The following is a 17989-nucleotide window of genomic DNA, read 5'->3' on the forward strand; positions in this document are numbered from 1 at the left end:
TCTTCTGTAGTCCACCGCCTTCGCTGTCTGCTCCTCCTCTCCTACATGCACCCCCATAACAAGCCCTACTTTATAGGGAAAATATGCAAGCATGCTCCTGAGCTGGACTGTATGCATCCATAAGCACACACAGCACAGCTCAGTCAGGTCCCTGCTCCCTTCTCACAAGTTTTGACTGACAGCAGCATGAGCCAATGGCTCCCTCTGCTGCCTCTTTGTCTTGTGAAAAGAGGAAGAGAGGAGAGTGGGGCTGCAGACACGCACAGCACTGAATCGAGGGAGGACTCACATAGAGAATGTATTTGGGTAAAAAAACCTTTACAGTTTAGAACCACCGAAAATAGTTTCCAGCATACATTGGACAGCTATAATTGTTGAGGAAAAACTGGACACCCCAAGAGATAGCAGATGACTTGCACACAAGATCAAAATAGCAAATGACTTAAAATTATAATTTATTAATTGAGGATATCACAAATTGTACATTTGAGATATTACTGCTATAGGGAATCTACAGGTGGCTGTGTGCTGCACGTTTGGCTTTTAGTTGCTTTGAGAAAAATGTTAGGATCTTTTTCCATGCATCCTCTTGTGCTTTAGCATGTGCTCTTAGCTGACCGCCCCATAGCATAGGCATTCCCAATAGTTTGTGATTGGAAGCCTTACACAGAGGAAAATAAGGAGGCTCCAACAGATGGCCAGCCCCAGGGTAATAGTACGATTCAACATCCTTCTTGTGCTCTTTGAGACGTGCAACAAACTGCTCACTATATAATGCACTGGGCCAGTTCTTGTCATCGAGACCAGATAAGAGGAGGAAGGTAGCAGAGGACCTTTCAGCTGGGATGAGACACTCTTGAAACGCTGGGTCCGTAGGGTCGTCCATAGACTGTGAAAAATCCAATTCGCCAGTTTCTGTAAGCTTAACCTTCTCAGCACTGAACCCCAAGCATGGGAGCACAAAGCCATCACATGGTAATGGGGCCATAGTGTTGGCATTGCAGCCAGATATACTGACAACTGCCTTTATTCCAGGTAAGAATGTTGCCATTGTGATTGCTAGGTCAGCACCTTTAGAAAGACCTATAATCCCAATTTCTTGTTTATTAACCTACAAAGACATTAAAGACATAGTTTCAGTATTCTCTATTGTACCCTAACATCCTCATTGGATTTTGAATTCTACAAAATAAGAACTAACAAAAACAAGCAATTTATGGTATCACTTATTCACAATGTAAACCTGGTTCATCACCAAGTATGGTTTTTCTACTTTCCGAATAAATGAGGCACTGGTGATACAGCCCCTGCCTCACAGAGGTGTCCTGGGAAAGCTACATTACCAGTACCGCCCACCCCCCCCCACACCACCAAATGATGTGCCCTGTCATAGGTTCCAGGATGCACACCCAAAGTTCCAGGCAGTAAAGAGAAATGGATTCATCTGTCTTTAGTGAAAATGGGCACCAAGTATGGAGAGGAAAATAAAAATAAGGTATGCAAGAATAAAAGCCTGCATTTATCTATAAGTATCTGTTTGTAGATTGTAAATACTTAATATTTCTAAGGGTTCCTTTGTTGTTCATTTTAAGATTAGGATTAAGTTCCTCTTTAAGTGCATTAACCAGCAGTATAGTCATATTTTGTGGGAAGTAAATGTGCCTGTCTTGGAGGAACAATTCCTAGTCACCTTAGGATTTGGCATCACCGCCTCAAAGTAGATTCTGCTTATACTAAACAAGGGGCTAGTGTACCTGAGGTAACAAGACCTCAGAAACTTCTTGCCTTGACTCAAAACCAGACTGTTAGCTGCACAAGGAAGAATGCACAACTATATCCAATGTTCATGGGGATTAGAGCTCTATTCACAACTTTCCCTTTGCGTTTTTAACACACTTTTTTGACCAGTGTTGACCAGCATTGCGTTACAGCAGCCGTTCATTTTAAATGCACATCTATGCGTTGTGGTACACTGGAGAACCTTCAAAACCAGGTCATATTTTGTGCTGTTGTAGGACTAACTACAGGTGGAAGACATAAAGCCACCTAGAGGTGCCTCAGGATTTGTTCAACCTAACTGATCTTCTCGTTATATACCATCTTGTTTGTATAGCCCTTCAGCACAATTGTTTTTTTATGGTATATGTATTCAGTAAGCAAAATGGTATTCTCCTTTGTACATAATGCCTTTTGTTCATTTTGGATACTGTCTTTCTATGATAAACTAACATTTGTAGAAAAAAAAAGAAAAAACAACAGGTCATTATATTTAGAGATCCTAAAGAAATACCTTTGGGTGCTGTTTTAAAAACTCCAAAGCTTCCCGAAAGTAGTCCAGATGAAGCCCACCTAGATGGCTAGGAAGGTTATCATAACCAAAATATGCAAGTGCCATTGTCACAAAGCCATGATTGGCCAAGAGGCTGGCTCTGTGTTCCATGAGTCCTCCCCCTGTTCCATACAGATCTATAATGCCAGGAAAGGGGCCTTGTCCTACACAGGAGACAGAAGAAATGACATTCCACATTTAAAGTGTTTAGGATAAATCATAATAGCTGGAAAACCATAGATTAGATCAATAGATTTAACTTCTAATTTTACCTAATATAATTTTTTTTTTTTCTTTCAAAACATTTTATTAAATTTCTTGATAAACACATGAAACTGAATGACAACTGGAATACAAAGGTTACAAAATGCAAGATATGCTTATAACCAATCGAAAAGTAGCATTACCGTAGAAAATAACAAAATGAATACAATAGAGCCTTGAGTTTTATATATATATGGGGTTAACGCTTGTAGAAAAGACCCAGCATGACCATGAAAAGGGTTAATGTGGATATGTAACACTCAGAAGGAACCCCCCCATGGTCCAAACACCCCCTAGGGCAGTGGTGGTGAACCTTGGCACCCCAGATGTTTTGGAACTACATTTCCCATGATGCTCATGCACTCTGCAGTGTAGTTGAGCATCATGGGAAATGTAGTTCCAAAACATCTGGGGTGCCAAGGTTTGCCATCATTGCCCTAGGGGATCATGCTGTGTCCGGGCCACGGGAGAGACCCCCCAGAGCAAGGATAGGTCTTCTTGATGGTAATAATTTAGGAATGGGTCGAAGGGGGGGCCCTCTCATGGCCAATAGAGAAAATCGGATAGGAGGGGGAGCAGAGTGATCGAGGGCCAACAGGGACGGCTATTTGAGGTAGATCAGCAGTTGGGTGTACCAGGTAAGAAGGGGAAGAGGGAGGGTGGGGATACAGGTAGGGAAGACAACCCCGCCTTCTATAGGTGAGTGGCTTTCTCGCATCGCCAAAGTGGCTGAGATGGAAGAATTAGTCCACCAAGCGAGAGATTCTCCTGGAAAATACTACACTATATGGGCTCCTTGGCTTGAATTCACAGATTCAGACGAATACCATAACTACCTAACCCTTTCCACCCCACTAACAGTAACAAACTGAAAATCACGTTCTTAGTGTCCGTCTTGTAATCTCTAACATCATTTTTTACCAATAACTAAAGCCAACTAGGACAGAATCTAAGCATGGGTGCCATGACATGCCACTCCTGACATGACTGGTGGCCAGTATGTACAAGAAGGCCCCTATAAGCAGCTACCAGCAAACAATATATTCTATACAGGGCTTACAAAAAACAGACTAGCTCCTATTCAGGAAATTTTCAGGTATCCCGTAAATACTCTTTTTTAAAATAGACCTATCAGTAACTTCCCCGCATACAGAAATTCATGACATGTAAATAACATACAATTTATGTGTTACAATATACAGCAAGAGTACATTGTATAATTTAAAAAACTGTACCTTTATAATTAGAAAGTAGTATTTAAGCATCAGTCCAGTGCCTAGACCTGGGAGGTGCAATCTGGGAGAATGAGGTCATCAGCTACTGGAGGCAAGAGAAAGCATTAGCTCATGTTCAACTCCCTCTGTGATCAGTTACACTGACCGTTTATTATAATATTGTGAGATGGCAGAGGCAGGAGCAAGGAGCTGATCTCTATGAGCTTTTGTGCTTTTGAGGTTTTGTGAAGTTTTTCATATACATAGGACTGGGGTCTCCAAACTTTCTAAACAAAGGGCCAGTTTATGGTTCAGACTTTGGGGGGCCAGTCTGTCAGTGAGAGTAGAAAATGCTCCGGTGTCAATGGGAGTAAACAATGCCCCATCTACTGGTATTAGTGGGAGGGATAGTGCTAAACCGGATATAGGCTGGCAAAGGGCCACATCTGGCCCCCAGGCTACAGTTTAGAGACCACTGATCTAAGACATGGTACAGCTGGTAGTCATTAGTCACATTCAACTGGAATTATTTTGAATGTTCAAGTTGTTTTATCACTCATCATCGTAGCTCCTTTAGTTCAAATGAGTATTGTTAGCCTAGCCCAGCATTTATAGGTCTCATACATATGGATGTTGAAAGGCTGAAATTATGTTGGGCAAAAAATCTGGACATTTTCCTGTGCCCAGGGAGTTGCTGTTGCTGTGTACAGTCTGGTTTACTGTGAATGTCTATTTCTTTTCAAGTTGATTCAGCACGTAAAGTGAAAATAAAGGCAATTTTTTTTTTTTTTTAATACCAAACAGGTTATACTTACCTGCTCTGTGCAACAGTTTTGCACAGATTAGCTCTGGTCCTCCCCTTCTCCGGTCCCCCACCAGCGCTTCTAGCCCCTCCCTCCTGCCAAGAGCAAGCAGCTTCCAATGGAGGCACCCGACCAAACGCGCTCCCGAGCCGCTGCTCTGCATGTCCATTCACACACACAGCCGTGGCTTGGACCTGCCCCCTCTCTTTCCTCATTGGCTGTGATTGCCAATTGCATTCTCTGCCAATGAGGGAGAGTACCAGTAGAGCCAGGGCTCCCATGCACAACGCTAGAGAAAGATCAGGCTCAGGTACAGTGCCTTGAAAAAGTATTCATACCCCTTGAAATTTTCCACATGTTGTCATATTACCGCCAAAAACATAAATGCATTTTATTGGGATTTTATGTGATAGACCAACACAAAGTGGCACATAATTGTGAAGTGGAAGGAAAATGATAAATGGTTTTCAACATTTTTTATAAATAAATATCTGAAAAGTGTGGCATGCATTTGTATTCAGCCCCATTTGATACCCCTAACTAAAATCTAGTAGTGAAACCAATTGCCTTCAGCAGTCACCTAATTAGTAAATAGAGTCCACCTGTGTGTCCCTTAACCACTCTGGAAGGCTTACCCCCCTTCATGACCAGGCTAAAGCGGAGTTCCACTCATTTTCTATCATCTACCCTTTAAGCATACATTTCACAACGTAATTTTTTTTTTTTTGTCATGCAAATACCTTTTTTTTTTTCTTATGTAGCACCCTCCTAGTTAGGTAGGTGCTAGGTAAAAGCATCTGTTGCTTCTGCTGCTTATCGGGGGAGCCTGATCTATTCGTTTGCCTGTCACATGTTTCCAGGTGTGATTCACTGGGTCTGAGGGAGTGTCCCCACTTTATCCAATGAGGGAGCTTGTTGGACAGTGGAGGAAACCCAGCCAGTGACACATCATGTTTTATGGCAGTCCCAGTGGGAGGGCACTCCTGCAGTGCATCCTGGGATTGACCATAAATATGGAGGGGACATTTGACAGGGCATCTTTGGCGGGAAGCAAAGTCCCAGGAGGAGGCAGACGGTTGGTCTCTCCTCCTGCAGGCGTGAGAAAGGTGGTTCAGGCGGTTGGCCTAGTGAACCGGGTGTGGAGCTGAACTGCAGAGGATCCAGAGTTCTGACAGTCGAGTTGGTGGCAGAGTCTCTCAGGAAAAACAGTGTGGTGAGTACTCAGGGATTTGCCACAGGGTCTGCCTAGGAAAGGGGACCACTCCAGAGAAGACAGGGGATCAAGGAGCTAGCTCATACAGGAAGTTTAACAGTAAAGGGGGAGTCGTGTAGTTGACCCTGAAGTATAGGAACTAAGGGGGTGCCAGGAAGGGCCCTGAAGATTGTTCTGCAGTACAGTACAGTTTACCTCAGGAAGTTCACTCAATTCTACTTCACTACTTATGACAAGGTGAAGCAGCGGCCTAGCCATGACTAGCGTTATACAGTGCTACTCAGCTTTACTCAGCATTAATCAGTCGTCCCATCTAATTGTGCATAGTTATACAAGTTGGAGTATCCCACTCATTCCCTTCTCCCATCCAAGTTCTCAATAAAAAAAACACAAAAACCAAAGCTCCTAGACTGTTTCCTGACTGAGCCAAAATCCCTTTGAGAATGTTGAACTGTTGTGTTGTTGCTAATGGCAACCCAGGGGAACCCGTAACCAGTAGCTCCCAAGGGAGTAGTGCTACACTTATTTCTGCCGCAGCTTGGATGGCGGCCACCTAGGCAATTACATCAGTAGGAGATTTGCAAGGGCTCCTGGGATAGCAGCGTCATGTATCCCAGGAATCCTTGCGAATTGCCTACTGACGAAATCTCGCGTTATCTTCTGTCTGATTGACAGGTTGCTATTGCAATGAGGCGGGAACTTCCGCTGACGCCGACATTGCTATAACAACTGGTCAGGAAGAGAAAGAGCCGCGCAGTGACATTACTGCGCAGACACAGAAATCCCGGGAATGAATACAGGAGGGCTTCAGATGCCCACAGCTAAAATGGAACCTGCCTGCTTCTGAGAGCTGCTCAGTAATAAAATATTTTTAATAAACTAAAATTAAAACGCATATGACTTTTTACAAATGTTACTGTATTTGTTTAGACAAATACAGAGGCATCTTTAAATAAAAAAATTGTTTGGGGGACTGGAGCTCCGCTTTAAATGACAATTGCGCGGTTGTGGGACCCTCTACACAAATAAAATTGATGTTTATTTTTCCCCCATTAATAGATCTTTCTTTTTGGTGGAATTTGATTACCTCTGCGGTTTTTATTTTTTCCGCTATAAACAAAAAAAGACCGAAAAAACTTTCTGCTATAAAACACATCCAATAAAAAAAATGTAAAAAATCTTATTTCATCATCAATTTAAGTCAATATGTATTTTGCTAAAAAAATCCCAATAAGCGTATAATGATTGGTTTACGCAAAGTTATAACATCTACAAACTTTGGTATATCATTATGGAATTTTTATTTATTTCTTTTTAACTAGTAATGGCAGCGATTATAACGGCACTGCGACATTGTGGCGGACGAAATCGGACACCCCGTAACACTTTTTTGGGGACCATTGACACTAATACAGAAATCAGTGCTAAAAATATTTACTCATTCAATTTTCTCAATTGTATCCCCTTGTTTATTCATACTAACCTCCCTCTTGCAGCTGGGATTCTAACAAACACTTTCTGTCTACCTTTCCCAACTGTAGCTTCATTTAGCCTGTCTCTGCTTCCTTTTTGCCATATAAACTTGGCTCTTGTTACTCATTGTTTTTTTTATTTATTTTTTTTTTTTTTGGGGGGTATTTGCTCCAATGTTCCTTCATTCAAGCTGCAGCCCACTCATATGTTGGTTCCATACAGTTAGGAGTAGAACTTACTTTGATAGAATATCTATTGTTTGTGGATTATTTGAACTGGTCTTTACTCATTGGTGTTCATTTATCATTACTATTACTACCATTATTATCACTTATTTTTTATCCATCTATTATTTTATCTATTTATTTATATTTGTGGATTATTTGAACTGGTCTTTACTCATTGGTGTTCATTTATCATTACTATTACTACCATTATTATCACTTATTTTTTATCCATCTATTATTTTATCTATTTATTTATATAATTTACACACATACAGTGAGTACAGAAAGTATTCAGACCCCCTTAAATTTTTCACTCTTTGTTATATTGCAGCCATTTGCTAAAATCATTTAGGTTCATTCTTCTTCCTCATGAATGTACACATAGCACCCCATACTGACAGAAAAACACAGAATTGTTGACATTGTTGCAGATTTATTAAAAAAGAAAAACTGAAATATCACATGGTCCTAAGTATTCAGACCCTTTGCTCAGTATTTAGTAGAAGCCCCCTTTTGATCTAATACAGCCAGGAGTCTTTTTGGGAAAGATGCAACAAGTCTTTCACACCTGGATTTGGGGATCCTCTGCCATTCCTCCTTGCAGATCCTCTCCAGTTCTGTCAGGTTGGATGGTAAACGTTGGTGGACGGCCATTTTTAGGTCTCTCCAGAGATGCTCAATTGGGTTTAAGTCAGGGCTCTGGCTGGGCCATTCAAGAACAGTCACGGAGTTGTTGTGAAGCCACTCCATCGTTATTTTAGCTGTGTGCTTAGGGTCATTGTCTTGTTGGAAGGTAAACCTTCGGCCCAGTCTGAGGTCCAGAGCACTCTGGAGAAGGTTTTTGTCCAGGATATCCCTGTACTTGGCCACATTCATCTTTCCCTCGATTGCAACCAGTCGTCCTGTCCCTGCAGCTGAAAAACACCCCCACAGCATGATGCTGCCACCACCATGCTTCACTGTTGGGACTGTATTGGACAGGTGATGAGCAGTGCCTGGTTTTCTCCACATATACCGCTTAGAATTAAGGCCAAAAAGTTCTATTTTGGTCTCATCAGACCAGAGAATCTTATTTCTCACCATCTTGGAGTCCTTCAGGTGTTTTTTTAGCAAACTCCATGTGGCTTTCATGTGTCTAACACTGAGGAGAGGCTTCCGTCGGGCCACTCTGCCATAAAGCCCTGACTGGTAGAGGGCTGCAGTGATGGTTGACTTTCTACAACTTTCTCCCATCTCCTGACTGCATCTCTGGAGCTCAGCCACAGTGATCTTTGGGTTCTTCTTTACCTCTCTCACCAAGGCTCTTCTCCCCCGATAGCTCAGTTTGGCCGGACGGCCAGCTCTAGGAAGGGTTCTGGTCGACCCAAACGTCTTCCATTTGAGGATTATGGAGGCCACTGTGCTCTTAGGAACCCTAAGTGCAGCAGAAATATTTTTGTAACCTTGGCCAGATCTGTGCCTTGCCACAATTCTGTCTCTGAGCTCTTCAGGCAGTTCCTTTGACCTCATGATTCTCATTTGCTCTGACATGCATTGTGATCTGGAAGGTCTTATATAGACAGGTGTGTGGCTTTCCTAATCAAGTCCAATCAGTATAATCAAACACAGCTGGACTCAAATGAAGGTGTCGAACCATCTCAAGGATGATCAGAAGAAATGGAAAGCACCTGAGTTAAATATATGAGTGTCACAGCAAAGGGTCTGAATACTTAGGACCATGTGATATTTCAGTTTTTCTTTTTGAATAAATCTGCAACAATGTCAACAATTCTGTGTTTTTCTGTCAGTATGGGGTGCTATGTGTACATTCATGAGGAAGAAGAATGAACCTAAATGATTTTAGCAAATGGCTGCAATATAACAAAGATTGAAAAATTTAAGGGGGTCTGAATACTTTCCGTACCCACTGTATATAAATATGTGTGTGTATGAACACACATTATATATATATATATATATATATATTTTTCATTAATTTATTTATTTTTGCTGTTGCTTTGACAAGAATGAAAACACATTCAGTCTTTCTTCCTTTCTTTGCTTTTGTGTTTCCCTGTAGCCCTAATAAAAACATGTTTTCTTGGTTTTTATACTTCTCAGGTCGAGTAACGTACTATATGTCCTTTTACCTCTGACAATTACTGCATTAAGGCATTTGTACTTTTATATTTGTAGATTTCCATAGCTCTTAACACATTTTAAGGATTCTTTGTATAATTTTTATTGTCTGGTTTTTAGCCCTGATGAAGATGAAGTGCTGAGCCCCCGAAATGCATTGGCTGTTTTAAAAACTTCAAAATAATATTCACTGTCACTGCACTAACAACACTGGCAGGGAATGGGGTTAACATCAGGGGTGATCAAAGGGTTAAATGTGTCCCTAGGGAGTGCTTTCTAACTGTGTGGGGATGCTTTAACTGTAAGAAGACTGAGATCTGTGTTCCTGCTTAGCAAAATGCTGGGGTATGTTCCTGACTCATTAGAAATTAAAATTACTACTAGTTAAAAAAGCTACTACACAGACCTACCTGGCCTACTAGGCAGAAAGATAAAGAAGTGGGACCATTGTGTTTTTTCATAGAGGCAATAAATCTTTGAGTGTTACAATTTTCACAATGCTCATTATGCATTCATGTAACGCTAAACATATCTGATGTCAGGTCTAAAGTCTGATCTGGGGAATGTCATTCAACAAAAGTCTAAGTAAACTGTACAGAATATGGAGCATTTATATTGCAAGCTAATTCTCATTCTCACCACAAACAAAATACTGAGTGTGAAACAATCAGAACCAGCTGCGGTATCACAGGATAGATAACCTAAAATTAATACAGATAAAGGAGGACCACACTTGGTTAACCAAATGCCGACCACTTACAGTAAATATACTGCGAGCGGGGGGCAGGTACAGGCAAAGTCACAAACATGTACATGACCGGGCTTCTTCCAGGTTTGGGGCGGGCATGAATGCGCCTTCTGCCGACCTGTGCTGTGATTGGACACAGCATGAGCATGGCAGCAGATTTCGGCCAAGGGTTGTGGTTGAAACCTGCTGATTGGCTGTATCCAATCACACACAGACTCCTGTGTTTACAAACACACAGAACTCTATGTGTTTGGAAACATCAATCTCGCTGTTTCTTCTCCCTGAAAATCAGGGGGAGAAAACAGCCAGATCAGAAAGTAAAAGCAGCTCACATTAGACATTGTTAGGCACAGAGTTACCCCATTGATTGCCCCTAGATGTTAGCCCCTTCCCAGCCAGTGTCATTAGTACAGTGACATTGTATAGCATTATATCTAATCACTGTATTACTGTATACTCTCCTGGATATGGACTTTTAAGGCTAGATTGCCCTCCACCCTATCACAGTCTCACTATAAATTGCTGATCCTCACCATTACAGTACAGGCGGTCCTGGGGTTACAAACACAATGGGGACTTTAGGTTTTTTTTTTTAAATCAAATTTGTTTATAAGTCGGAACAGGTACATTTTTTAAGTGTAGCCCCAGCCAAAATAATAGTTTTTAAGTTTTCTGGATAGCATAGGAAAGGGTTAACACCTATGTACCATTTGTTTTTCCGTCTGTGCCCCTGTTCAGAAGATTTCACCTCACATTCTGTTCCCAAAGACAACTGGATTTTGAAAATTTTGGGTTGTTGTGGAAACAAGGATTGGTGATAAAGCTTCAGTGGAGACACCTTTTTACCATGAGAACACTTACAGGAGTGAATTTCCCTTCCTAGGGGGAGATTTCTCCTCACTTCCTGTTGTCTCCCTCCGTTTCGAAGTAGGAGTCATTTGTAAGTCAGATGTTTGTAACCCGGGGACTGCCTGTATAGCGTCTATAGCTGTGTAAATTCCAGCATTTACACTGCTCAAAAAAATTGAAGGAACACTTTTAATCAGATTATAGCATCAAGTCAATTAAACTCCTGGGATATTGATCTGGTCAGTGAAATATCAGAGGGGGTTTTTACAGTAATCAGTTTCAGCTGCTTTGGTGTTAATTAAATTAACAACAGGTGCACTAGATGGGCAACAATGAGACGACCTCCAAAACAGGAATGGTTTTGCAGGTGAAGGACATTTGTTTTCCTACTCATGTTTTCTGACTGTTTTTCACAGGTTTTGCATTTGGCTAGGGTCAGTGTCACTACTGGTAGCATGAGGCGATACCTGGACCCTATAGAGCAGTGATGGCGAACCTTGGCACCCCAGATATTTTGGAACTACATTTCCCACGATGCTCAACTACATTGTAGAATGCATGAGTACAATGGAAATTTAGTTCCAAAACATCTGGGTTACCCACGTTTGCCATCACTGCTATAGAGGTTGCACAGGCAGTCCAACCCCTCCAGGATGGCACATCAATAAGTGCTATTGCCAGAAGGTTTGCTGTATCTCCCAGCACAGTCTCAAGAGTATGGAGGAGATTTCAAGAGACAGGTAGTTACTCTAGGAGAGCTGGACAGGGCGGTAGAAGGTCCTTACCCATCAGCAGGACCGGTATCTGCTCCTTTGGGCAAGGAGGAACAGGATGAGCACTGCCAGAGCCGTACAAAATAACCTCCAGCAGGGCACTGGTGTGAATGTCTCTAACCAAACAATCAGAAACAGACTTCACGAGGGTAGCCTGAGGGCCCGACATCCTCTAGTGGGCCCTGTGCTCACTACCCGGCACCAAGGAGCTCGATTGGCATTTGCCATTGAACAGAATTGGCAGGTCTGCCACTGGCACCCTGTGCTTTTTACAGATGAGAGCAGGTTCACCCTGTGACAGACATGAAAGGGTCTGGAGAAGCCATGGAGAACGTTATGCTGCCTGTAACATCTTTCAGCATGACCGGTTTGGTGGTGGGTCAGTGATGATCTGGGGAAGCATATCCATGGAGGGACGCACAGACCTCTACAGGCTAGACATTGACACCCTGACTGCCATTAGGTATTGGGATGAAATCCTTGTACCCATTTGTCAGACCATACGCTGGTGCAGTGGGTCCTGGGTTCCTCCTGGTGCACAACAATGCCCGGTCTCATGTGGTGAGAGTATGCAGCCAGTTCCTGAAGAATTGATACCATTGAATGGCCCCCCCACGCTCGCCTGACCTAAATCCAATAGAACACTTCTAGGACATTATGTTTCGGTCCATCTGACGCCACCAGTCTGTTCAGGAGCTAAGTGATGCCCTGGTCCAGATCTGAGAGGAAATACCCCAGGACACAATCAGTCATCTCATTAGGAGGATGCCCCAACGTTGTCAGGCATGCATACGAGCACGTGGGGCCATACAAGTTACTGAGTAACATTTTGAGTCGCTGCAATGAAATTTCAGCAGAATGGACTAGCCTGCTGCATGCATCACTTTTTTACTTTAATTTTTGGGGTGTCTTTGAATTCAGCCCTCTGTAGGTTGATGATTTTCATTTCCATCAAACAATGTGGCATCCTTTCATTCCTAACACATTACCTAGACCTTATCAGTGTAGATATAGTTTCCAGTATGAGATTTTCCCCATAGAGATAGATGTGTTTTCAAAGTGTTCTTTTCATTTTTTTCAGCAGTGTACACCATAGTTTGTAGATGCTATAACTTTCACACAAACCAATTAATATATACTTATTGGGAATTTTTTTTTAACCAAAGACATGTATAATAATTCATTTTGACCAAAATGTATGTAGAATTTTTTTTTTCTTTTAATTGGATATGTTATATAACAGAAAATATTGGGGGGGGGGGGGTTATTCATAATTTTCAGGCTTTTTTCATTTATATAATAAAAAAAATAACAAAAACCAGAGGTGATCAAACACCACCAAAATAATGCTCTATTTGCGTAAAAAAAATTATATACATTTAATGTGTGTACAGTGTTGCATGACCAAGCAATTGCCAGTTAAAATAGTGCAGTACTGAATAGCAAAAGAATTCCCTGGTCATGAAGGATGTAAAACCTTCTGGAGGTCAAGTGGTTAATAACCATGTGTGTCAGTAGTGTTCTTGCGTAGAAAATGTGAACACACCAGTGTTCATAAAATAATGTTCGCAAGCCAAATAAAATGTATTCTTCCACCTTCACTATTTTCTCCAAAGTGCTTCAATAATAAAATCATGTGCAATACCAGCATCGCTCTCGTGGGTCCACGCTCACCTTCAAGGCTGCACCTTTCAATAATAAAAAGGTCAGATGCATATGGTCCCCTTTAAGGCTGGGAAAAGCTCAATCCAAGAACAAAAAAAGTTATTATTGCATCCGCTGACACCAATGCTCAGGGTTATCATTGCCTCCACTGACACCAATGATAAGGTTTTTTATTGCATCCACTGACACGAATGCTGAGGGTTATTACTGTCTGTACTCACTGACACCAATGCTGAGGGTTATTACTGTCTGTACTCACTGACACCAATGCTGAGGGTTATGACTGTCTGTACTCACTGACCCCAGTGGTGGCTGGTGCTCAAAATGTTTGGGGGGGGGGGGCGCAAAAAGAAAAATGTAATAAGTATTGCTTCGCGGCAAAAGATGCGGTAAAAAATTGCGTGACTTTGAGGTCATGGTACAGGCATGGCACAGGTGATGGTACAGGCATGGCACAGGCATGGCACAGATGATGGTATAAGCATGTCACAGGTGATGGTATAGGCATGTCACAGGTGATGGTACAGGTCATGGCACAGGCATGTCACAGGAAATGTCACAGTCATGTCACAGGTCATGTCACATGTCATGTCACAGGCATGTCACAGGTCATGTCACAGGCCATGTCACAGGTCATGGCACAGGCATGTCACAGGTCATGTCACAGTCATGTCACAGGCCATGTCACAGGTCATGTCACAGTCATGTCACAGGTCATGGCACAGGTCATGTCACAGTCATGTCACAGGTCATGGCACGGTCATGTCACAGGCATGTCACAGGTCATGGCACGGGCATGGCACAGGTCATGGCACAGGTCATGTCACAGGTCATGTCACAGGTCATGTCACAGTCATGTCACAGTCATGTCACAGGTCATGGCACAGGCATGTCACAGGTCATGTCACAGTCATGTCACAGGTCATGGCACGGGCATGGCACAGGTCATGGCACAGGTCATGTCACAGGTCATGTCACAGGTCATGGCACAGGCATGTCACAGGTCATGTCACAGTCATGTCACAGGTCATGTCACAGGTCATGTTACAGTCATGTCACAGGCATGTCACAGGTCATGTCACAGTCTAGTCACAGGTCATGTCACAGGTCATGTCACAGGTCATGTCACAGGTCAGGTCACAGGTCATGTCACAGGTAAGGTCACAGGTCATGTCACAGGTCATGTCACAGGTCATGTCACAGGTCATGTCACAGGTCAGGTCACAGGTCATGTCACAGGTCATGTCACAGGTCAGGTCACAGGTCATGTCACAGGTCATGTCACAGGTAAGGTCACAGGTCAGGTCACAGTCATGTCACAGGTCATGTCACAGTCAGGTCACAGGTAATGTCACAGGTCAGGTCACAGGTCATGTCAAAGGTCAGGTCACAGGTCATGTCACAGGTCATGTCACTTACCTGCTCTTGGGCTGGCTCACTCGACCGGACCGACTGCTGTGCTGTGGGCTGCTGAAGACAGGAGACACGTCGCTCCTGGGTCCGGAGGGACAGCTCCGCCACATGGTGCTCCCCCCGCCGCAGGTTCAGGCCATGAGGGGGCGACACGCCGACACTGGACACCCTGCGGGCAGCTCCTCTTTTGCCGATTCCTGGAGGTGAAGTAGTGACAGGATGTGATCCTCCTGCAGAGCGCAGACTTCCAGTTATTCTGTACCAGCAGCTGCAGCGGGGCGGGCGGCCTCACGTTGTTAATGATTGGTCGGCTCAATCGGATCATGCAGAGATAATCTGCGATCAGACTCAGAGATCTGATCGCAGATTATCTCTGCACGATCCGATCGAGCCGACCAATCATTCACAACGTTAGGCCGCCCGCCCCGCTGCAGCTGCTGGCACAGAATAACTGGAAGTTTGCGCTCTGCAGGAGGATCACATACTGTCACTACTTCACCTCCAGTCTCCTCGGTACTGCGCTCTGCTCTGGTACTGCTCCGGGCTCCCTCAGCGGCGGCTTCTCCGGCGTGGCGGCGACTGGCGACTCCTCGGTCCTCCCGGCTTCGTCCTCGGCGGCGGCTCTCGCTCTTCTGTCCTGTGTCCTCTCTCTGTGCCGGGCGGGAACGGAAGGTGATCGTGACGCCGGGGCGGTGCACCGCCCCCACGTGTCACGTCACCAGGTCCATGTCCTCCTGTGATTGGTCCAGACTCCAGCCTGGACCAATCACAGACCGGACATCAGTAAAGTGGGAAAGGTCGGGGCGCATGGCTCTGCGCCCCGATGACCCCCCAGAAGAGCGTCAATCGGCACCTCTGCCAGCCGAAGGTGGGGTCAAAAACCCCACCCCCCCCCCCATACCCAGCACTAGGTCCGGCGCCCCTAGTGGGCAAAAATTGACAATTTTTTTTTTTTATTTAATCTTTTTTTTTTCTTCTATTTTTTTGGGGGGCGGCGCCCCTGCGCCCCCTATCAGCCGGCCGCCACTGACTGACACCAATGCTGAGGGTTATGACTGTCTGTACTCACTGACACCAATGATAAGGTTTTTTTATTGCATCCGCTGACACCGTTAGGAGTTTTTTTTACGCCCACTGACACAAACGCTGGGGATTATTATTGCACTCATTGACACTAATGTTTGGGGTTAATACTGTGTCCAATGACACCAATACTTGGAGTTATTTTTTCTCCCACTGACACCAATGCTGGGGGTTGTTGTTGTGCCCAGTGATGCTAATGTTAGGAGTTATTACTGCATCAACTGACATCAATGCTGGGGGTTGCTGCTCCATATCATACTCGGTAACCCCAATCATTCATAATGTCACACCTAGTGACCCTGATGTTCCACTGTGTCCTACCGGTGACCCCGATCCCATCTCATCCTTGGTGACCCTGATGTTCCTTCAGGTCACGCCTGATGCCCGCAATCCTCCATGTCACTCCTAGTGACCCTGATCCCCCCATGTCTTGCCCTGTGACCCTGATGCTCCATGTCACACCCAGTGACCCTGATCCCCCCCATGTCACACCCAGTGACCCTGATCCTCTTATGTCACACCCAGTGACCCTGATCCCCCCCATGTCACACCCAGTGACCCTGATCCTCTTATGTCACACCCAGTGATCCTGGTCCCCCCAAGTCACACCCAGTGACCCTGATCCCCCCATGTCACACCCATGACCCTGATTCCCCCATGTTACACTCAGTGACCCTGATCCCCCCATGTCACACCCATGACCCTGGTCCCCCCAAGTTAAACCAAGTGACCCTGATCCCCCCATGTCACACCCGGTGACCCCGATCTTCCATGTTACACCCGGTGACCCCAATACTCCCCTGTCCTGGGTGCACTCACCGGGCGGTATGAAGAGAGTGGCCCGCACGGCGCCCTCCCTCACCGGGATCCTGCTGACTCCTTCCCCCAGGAAGCTCCTCTCCTGGACCGCAGTGCTGAGCACAGCTCCGGCCGGCTCCTGGTGGAGGGAGAAGCGGACAGTCAGGGGGCTCAGCACCTCCTTCTTCACCATCCTCCTCAATCCATTCCGGGGCTCCAGAGCCCACAGGGGCCCCTCCGCTTCTACTCCGGTGAACGTGCCGCCCTCCAGTGCCGGGCTCCGGCTCAGCTCCAACTCCCCTCCGCTCCCGGCTCGGTACCGGCCCAGGGAAGTGAACGGCTCCCCGCCTTCATCGGTCAGCTCGGTGCGGAGAGTCACCTCCTGTCCGGGGATCAGCCCGGTCACCTCCAGCCGGAGAGGATCATCGAACAGACAGCGCTCCGGGGACACCCGCAATTCTACCGAGCCGGACATGGAGCGCCGAGATTGGGGGAGACCCGAGCCGGACAAGGAGCGCCCGAAACGGGGGAGAGCCGCACCGTACACCGAGCTCAGAGAGGACCTCAGCATGGTGCCCTTTGCCCGGGACTGATAACCGCCCGCCCCGCACAGTGCCAGGCTACACCTCCAGTACGGGGCACACTGACACCCCCCCCCCCCCCCCGGGAGAAGAGATACAAATACATCCCTTTATATCACTACAGGAGATGGACAATCCCTCACTCTGATCGCTGTCCCCGATACAATCTTCCACCTATATCACCCCCCAATACAGCCTTCCACCCATATCACCCCCCAATACAGCCTTCCACCCATATCACCCCCCAATACAGCCTTCCACCCATATCACCCCCCCCCCAATACAACCTTCCACCCATATCACCCCCCAATACAGCCTTCCACCCATATCACCCCCCCCCCCCAATACAACCTTCCACCCATATCACCCCCCAATACAACCTTCCACCCATATCACCCCCCAATACAGCCTTCCACCCATATCACCCCCCAATACAAC

The 17989-nt window shown here is 45.2% G+C and overlaps 1 protein-coding gene across 1 annotated transcript; it reads right to left on the reverse strand.

Moving 5' to 3' along the window:
• Positions 1-445: 445 nt before the first annotated feature.
• LOC309569406 (acyl-coenzyme A thioesterase 1-like) lies at positions 446-17608 on the reverse strand. The gene is made up of 3 exons (XM_082275225.1): positions 16992-17608; positions 2291-2493; positions 446-1111 (listed from the first exon to the last, which is right to left on the reverse strand). The coding sequence occupies exons 1-3, from the start codon at positions 17539-17541 to the stop codon at positions 512-514; spliced, it is 1353 nt and encodes a 450-aa protein (XP_082131351.1). The 5' UTR covers positions 17542-17608; the 3' UTR covers positions 446-511.
• Between the last annotated feature and the right edge of the window lie 381 nt (positions 17609-17989).

The sequence above is a fragment of the Pelophylax lessonae genome (assembly GCF_965119305.1).
Source record: "Pelophylax lessonae genome assembly, chromosome: 13".
Classification (NCBI taxonomy): domain Eukaryota; kingdom Metazoa; phylum Chordata; class Amphibia; order Anura; family Ranidae; genus Pelophylax; species Pelophylax lessonae.